This window comes from Mus pahari, chromosome 18 (assembly GCF_900095145.1).
Source record: "Mus pahari chromosome 18, PAHARI_EIJ_v1.1, whole genome shotgun sequence".
Taxonomy (NCBI): Eukaryota; Metazoa; Chordata; class Mammalia; order Rodentia; family Muridae; genus Mus; species Mus pahari.
The window spans coordinates 10,713,039-10,719,326 of record NC_034607.1 but is presented as its reverse complement, the minus strand read 5'-3'; the positions used below and the strand labels follow the sequence as shown (position 1 = coordinate 10,719,326).

Sequence of the window (6,288 nt, the reverse complement as noted above, 5' to 3'; positions counted from 1 at the left end):
AAACTTGTTGTTTTAAAATAGACTCTCTATATAACCCTGACTGTCCTGGAATTCGATATGTAGACCAGGCTGGCCTCAAACGTAGAGATCTGCCTGCCTCTGCCTTCTAAATTCTAGGACAGCCAGAGTAACATGGTGAGACCTGATTTTTTTTTTTTCTTAAATCAGAATGAAATAAAAGGTGTTGGACTTAAACCAGGTTGTCAGATTGTTCCAGAACCTCCACACTAGCCCTAGCTCTCACACCTCGTTTTGTGTATCCCAGAGCAGGACACGGTAATGCCTTGGTCAGTTCCGATAACCATTTACTAGATGCGGTGCAAATAGATTAAGGCCTTGAATGCGGGCTTTTGAGAAGCCTGTCCAATTTGCTTAGGAATTCAAGGCCATCTTCTTACCCCACCAAAGGGAAAGGGGTTGTAAATAAAAAGAACAGAGAACAAATATCACACTCACTAAGCCTATCTGCATTCACAAAGGGTTAAAAGCCAAAGTAGGGGAAAAGGAGGAAACGTAGGTTAAAAAGAAAACCTAGAAATTCAGCTAGCCAGTCATTTCTCTTGAGAGCCAGTAGCTGGGAGAAACCATTGTCTTCACACTCACCTTTGTTTTCTTGCAAAGGAAAACATTCCAGCCAGCACTCGCTCAGGCAGGAAGGAATAAATATTTGCAGTTAGCTGGATTTTCTAGTTCTTGGGCACTGAAGCCAGGCAACTCTCTGCCTTGACAGACCATCCACTTCCAGAGGCCTGGAAACCTGGTGGGCCTCCCCATCCAAAAACTATGTGACCCCAGCCTTCAGGATTTAAAAGGTCCATTATGTGTGTGAGTTGGAGCTGGTTAGGAATAAGCCGGGGAGTCATTACGTCCAAAAAAAAGAAATAAACATAAATGAATTGCTTTCTGGCAGCTATGCCACATTCATCCCTGAAGCAACCAACCACAGGCATCGTGTTCAGTTGCGAGGAAACTGAGGCAGAGAAGCACAGTGGTTTACCCAGGGTCCTCAAACTGAGGATACCCTGAGGAATTTGGCAGCTGTCAATCTCCACTCTCCTTTTCCTACTGGAGTCTTAATGGCTGCTTTCAAGAACAGCCAGTCCATTAGTCCTCCAACCTCCTGGACTTAAGTAGCTTGGATCACAGACGTGGGGTTGCTTTCATAACTCAACTGTTAGCTCCCCTCGACTTCGTGCACTGGGCCTCACACATCTGCAGGGCCCAGAGTGCTTGGTATCATTCTGTGTACATAAATTCTTACAAGCCGGAGATTTCAAGATAAAATCCACTCCATCTACTTGCTGTTCCAGGAGGAGGAACAGAAACCCGAGCATTAAGGATACCAACAGAAAGTAACGGGGAAGCCAACCTTCTAATTCCTACCTATCCCTCAAAACTAGGGTAAAATGATATTTTGCTTTTATTAGTCATTTGCTTATTTATTCGGTACGGTGTGACCCCAAACTGAACAGTGTGGTTTAAACAAAGAATGGCCCAGGCAGGTAGTTAGATAGAATATCCCCAGGCTGGTCTCACAAACTCTTCCTATAACGGAGGACAATCGTGAATTCCTCCTGACCCTCCTACCTCCATCTCTGGAGTTCTGTGATTACAAAGCACGTACCACTCTGTCTGGTGTATGCAGGGCTGGAGAGGGAACCCAGGGCTTCGTGAATGCTATGCAGCCATTCTACCCACTGAGCTACATCCCCAGCCCCCTAAAATCTTGACAATGAAAGCAAAACAGAAGAGAGGGAGAGACAGGACTAACTTTTTCTGACACCGGGTGAAAAGGACACATTTATAACATCCTTTGTAGCTTCAGTGTGGATGCTGTAGTCCTCATGGTATTCATTAAAAATATGGTGTGTGTGTGTGTGTGTGTGTGTGTGTGTGTGTGTGTGTGTGTGTGTGTGTGTATTACCCTTTTGTTTGTTTGTTAAATAGCTTTGTCTGTGGGAGAGGTACTAGGGGGAAGGTGCACTTGCTGACCTTGTCAAGGGCTGGAGTTCAGTTGACAGCACCAACATTGGGCATCTTACGACTTTCTGTAATTTTGGTTTCTTGGGTGAGGACACACACACACTTTTTAAAAGAATTTGAATAGATCTGTCAAAATCCCATTCACCTCCAACTATCACCCTCCTGTGTAGCTACTTCTCCCAAATGCCTGGAAGAAAGGACACGATTCTGAAGGATCTGTGTTCAGCTTCAGACATCGACCTTAGAAGAAGAAAGCCCCTTGGATGGAGAAAGACCCAGCCTCAGGAGGGCCTGAACAATGAACACCATGGTTAATACAGGACCAGCTGGTCTGGCGAACAGTAACTAAAAGCCACACTAATGCCAACCCTTTTGAATAGCAGCATAATGTAGGTGTTCTCAGCCTCACGAGAGGGAAGAAACATTAGCCATTAAAAATGAGTCATTTTTACACATTAAGAGTCCATTAACTCCTGGGGCAAAGTCCCAAGTCCTCTGGAGTGCCACAAAACACAGGAAAAGCAATTCCGCCCGAAAATGTGAAGAGCGAGTCTTAATTATGCCCCCTGCTTTCCGAGTCTCCAGCTTGACTCAACAAATCTGAGAGAGAAGCTATGGGTGGTGGATTGCTCCACACTGTGCAGTTGTTATGAACTGGCAGCCAGGAATCAGGCTTGCTGGCTCCTAGAATTAGAGTAAGAATGGGACCCAGAATGTTGCAATACAATGATGCACATTACTAAAACATGCGATAAGGAGTTTAGTGGTGCCCTATCGGCATACATCATAATACCCAGGCTACAGAAAAAACAAGCTGGGAGCTACAGGATGCTTGCAGAATATGGTCTCTCAAAATGGAAGGAAGGAAGGAAGGAAGGAAGGAAGGAAGGAAGGAAGGAAGGAAGGAAGGAAGGAAGGAAAAAAAGGAGGAGAGGAGGGGAGGGGAGGGGAGGGAAGGGAAAAAGGAAGGAAGAGGTGGATGGATTTTCTCATTTCTTTTCATTTTTTGTATCGAAGAAATGAGAGAAAGAAGTGTGCCTAAGATTTTAGCATACTGGAAGAGGTACTTTGTGCTTTAATTCACTCATAAATTTCTTATGCCTCTTAGGTTATTAATTGTTCCATTGCATACTAGTCATCTCTTTACTTATTTTATTTTAGTTAGCTTGGTTTTCTAGCGTTTTGTTTTGTTTTTTGAAACCGGGTCTCACTATGTAGCTCTGGTTATCCTGGACTTCCACTCTGTAAACCTGACTGGCCCAAAACTCACAGAGATTCACCTGCCTCAGGGTTGGGATGGATCAAAGGCATGCACCACCATGCCTGGCCACAGTATCCTTTAGGGAACCATCACAAATTTGGGATAACCAAGTTCTAATGTGGCCTAATTTGCATTGTTTTCCTCCTCAGTGTTGTCAAGGAGAGCAGGCAGCTCTCCCCCAGACAGGTGACTCCATCTTCAGCCTGCTGTTGGGCAGTCCTCCCCGCTAAAGCCAACAGCCCCGAAAGCATAATCGACTTTCTCTGTACTCCCTCTATTTAAACTGCAAGTACCTTACTTAGATGGAGGATAAGTATTCCTCTTGCTTTTCCAAACCCTACTACTGAAAAGCCTAGCTGTAGCTGGGTAGAGTCGTCCTCAAAAATTCACTCTTAAAAATTCGCAGCACAGAGCTACAGAGGTGGCTTAGTGATTAAAAAAAACACCGACTGCTCCTGCAAAGGACCTGGGTCTGACTCTCAGCACCCACACAGAGGCTCACAACCATTTGTAAGTCCGGTTCCAGGGGACCCTACACTGTCATCTGGCCTCCGATGGCAACAGGAGTGTACATGGTGCACACACATACATGCAGACAAAATACACATACACATTGTGATGGTTTGTGAATGGCACTAGTAGGAAGTGTAGCCTTGTTGGAGTAGGTGTGTCACTGTAGGTGTGGACTTTAATACCCTTGGTCCTAGCTGCCTGGAAGTCAGTATTCTGCCAGAAGCCTTCAGATGAAGATGTAGAACTCTCAGCTCCTCCTACACCATGCCTACCTGGATGCTACCATGATCCTGACTTGATGATAATGGACTGAACCTGTTAAATGTTATCCCCAATTAAATGTTATCTTTATAAGAGTTGCCTTGGTCATGATGTCTGTTCACAGCAGTAAAATCCTAAGACACACATTGAAAACTCTTTTTGTAAAAAATTACAACACATCAGTATGTGCAATTTAATGTTTATAACTGGCTTATTAGTAATTTTTCCAACATTTCACATTTCAAAGAGATTTTAAAAAAAAGACTAAGAACTTTGAAGGTCACTTTCAAAGTCAGCCAACACCTACACACTTTCATCCTAATATCACCACTAAAATAAAACTCACTTGACCTACGATCACGCTGCTAATGAAGAGATATTACAGATGAAGGATACATAACCCTGAGTCCCTTGCTATACAGAATTTGGTGCAGAATGGTCATGAATTGAGCTGAAGTAGTGAACTACTTTCCACCCAGCTCTTACAAATTGTGGATATGGACCTCAGAACACATAATATGTACAGAATGGCCTTTAACCTCAAGCGGGTTTTATCAAGTCTCACTGGCAGAACATATCGAAAAACTTTAATCAAAGTCTATTTGACACATGATCCGAAACCAAATTTTCTCCTTAATTCATGTTGTTTGGGGTTGAACTGTCCAATAAAGAACTGCTGAGTGGAATGAGTTACGTAATGACAGGAATCACCATGCTAGAGCAAGATCAGTAACTCAGGCGCCTGATACTCCATGTTCATACTGTTGTTATTAATGCCTGTGTGATGGTTTGTAGATGCTTGGCCCAGGGAGTGGCACTATTTGGAGGTGTGGCCTTGTTGGAGTAGATGTGTCACTGCGGGTATGGGCTTTAAGACCCTCATCCTAGCTACCTGGAAATGAATATTCTGCGAGCAGCCTTCAGATGAAGATATAGAACTCTCAGCTCTGCCTGTACCATGCCAGCCTGGATGCTGCCATGTTTTCACCTTGGTAATAATGGACTGAACCTCTGAACCTGTAAGTCAGCCCCAATTAAATGCTGTCCTTTGTAAGACTTGCATTCGTTATGGTGTCTGTCCATAGCAGTAAAACCCTAACTAAGAGAGCCTACAAAGAAGGCTTGCAAATGTGATCAGTGTCAGAAAAACTGGATGTAACCTATCTTTGATCACTCTTCTAACAAGTGTTAGAGCCTGGATTCAGATCCAGGGTTGTTTGGCACCAAAAATAGTGCTCACTGACACCAATAACGTACACCGCTGGAATGCCCTCAGTTCCCCATCTGATGAAGGTGGTTGAATAACCAAGGTGTGTCAGTCCTCTTACCAATTACGCCTTAATTCTCAGGTAAGACAAGCAAGGAGGGCCTCCCTAACTAAGCCAGATAACTCACCTGAGTGTGCTACCACCCTCTGGAAGAGGAAAGGTTCCCTATTTGATTTTGTTCAAAATGTGCAAAAGCAAAATGAGGTTTTAAACTAGTTTAAACAAAGAATGGTTCTGGATGCATAGCCTGATTCTAGAACATACTCCCAAAGACAGGGATTCTCAACTCCACCTACTGGAATTACCTAGGAAGCTTAGAAAGCAGATGGTTCACAGTGCCCTCCCTTAGGGGGTCTGTTTGACAGGTGTGCAGTGGGGTTCTAAGCATCAAACAATGTCAGGAGTCCCATGATGACTGTAAAACACAGCCACTGAAGACCTCTGCCCTAAAGAGTAGAGCTGTGCTTTTAGGGCAGGCATGCACAGGCGAATTTGAGCACACACACACACACACACACACACACACACACGCGTGTGCATGTGCCCTCTCATGCCCATGCACATGCTTACCCAAACACTGAATATCAGCTGTTTTTTTCCTTGCAAGCATCCCTGCTGAAGTGTGAAGTTCTTGGACAAGCACAACCATGGAGGGCTCACATTACCTGCGTAGTATCTTCCATCAGACCTCGAATCTTCTCCACAACATCATTGCGTCGGTGCTGGCGCAAGGCGCTAATGAGCTGGGCAAGGCTGGCCTCGGGGCCACGGATGGTCCAGTGCTGCAGAGCCGCGTAGGCCCGCTCATGGTCTGCAGTGTATCCATTGGAGAAGGCCGCCACCTCCCTCTCGCTGGCGTTGCAAAGAAACTGATAGATGTCCTTCCACTGGCTTCCCACCTGGGCTGCTACAAGCTTCAGGATGTCAATACCTGGGCCAGAGAGAAAAGACAGTAAGTATATGTAAGCATGTTCTATAAGGAAGCTTCTCTGTTATGCTGGG

General features: G+C 44.8%; 1 protein-coding gene across 1 annotated transcript in view; it reads right to left on the bottom strand.

Moving 5' to 3' along the window:
• Window positions 1-6,288, bottom strand: part of Tnfrsf21 (TNF receptor superfamily member 21) — a 71,116-nt gene that overhangs the window by 18,087 nt on the left and 46,741 nt on the right. The window contains exon 4 of the mRNA XM_021218076.2: window positions 5,952-6,217. Coding sequence (XP_021073735.1) covers window positions 5,952-6,217 — 266 coding nt within the window. The remainder of the gene's footprint in view (window positions 1-5,951; window positions 6,218-6,288) is intronic.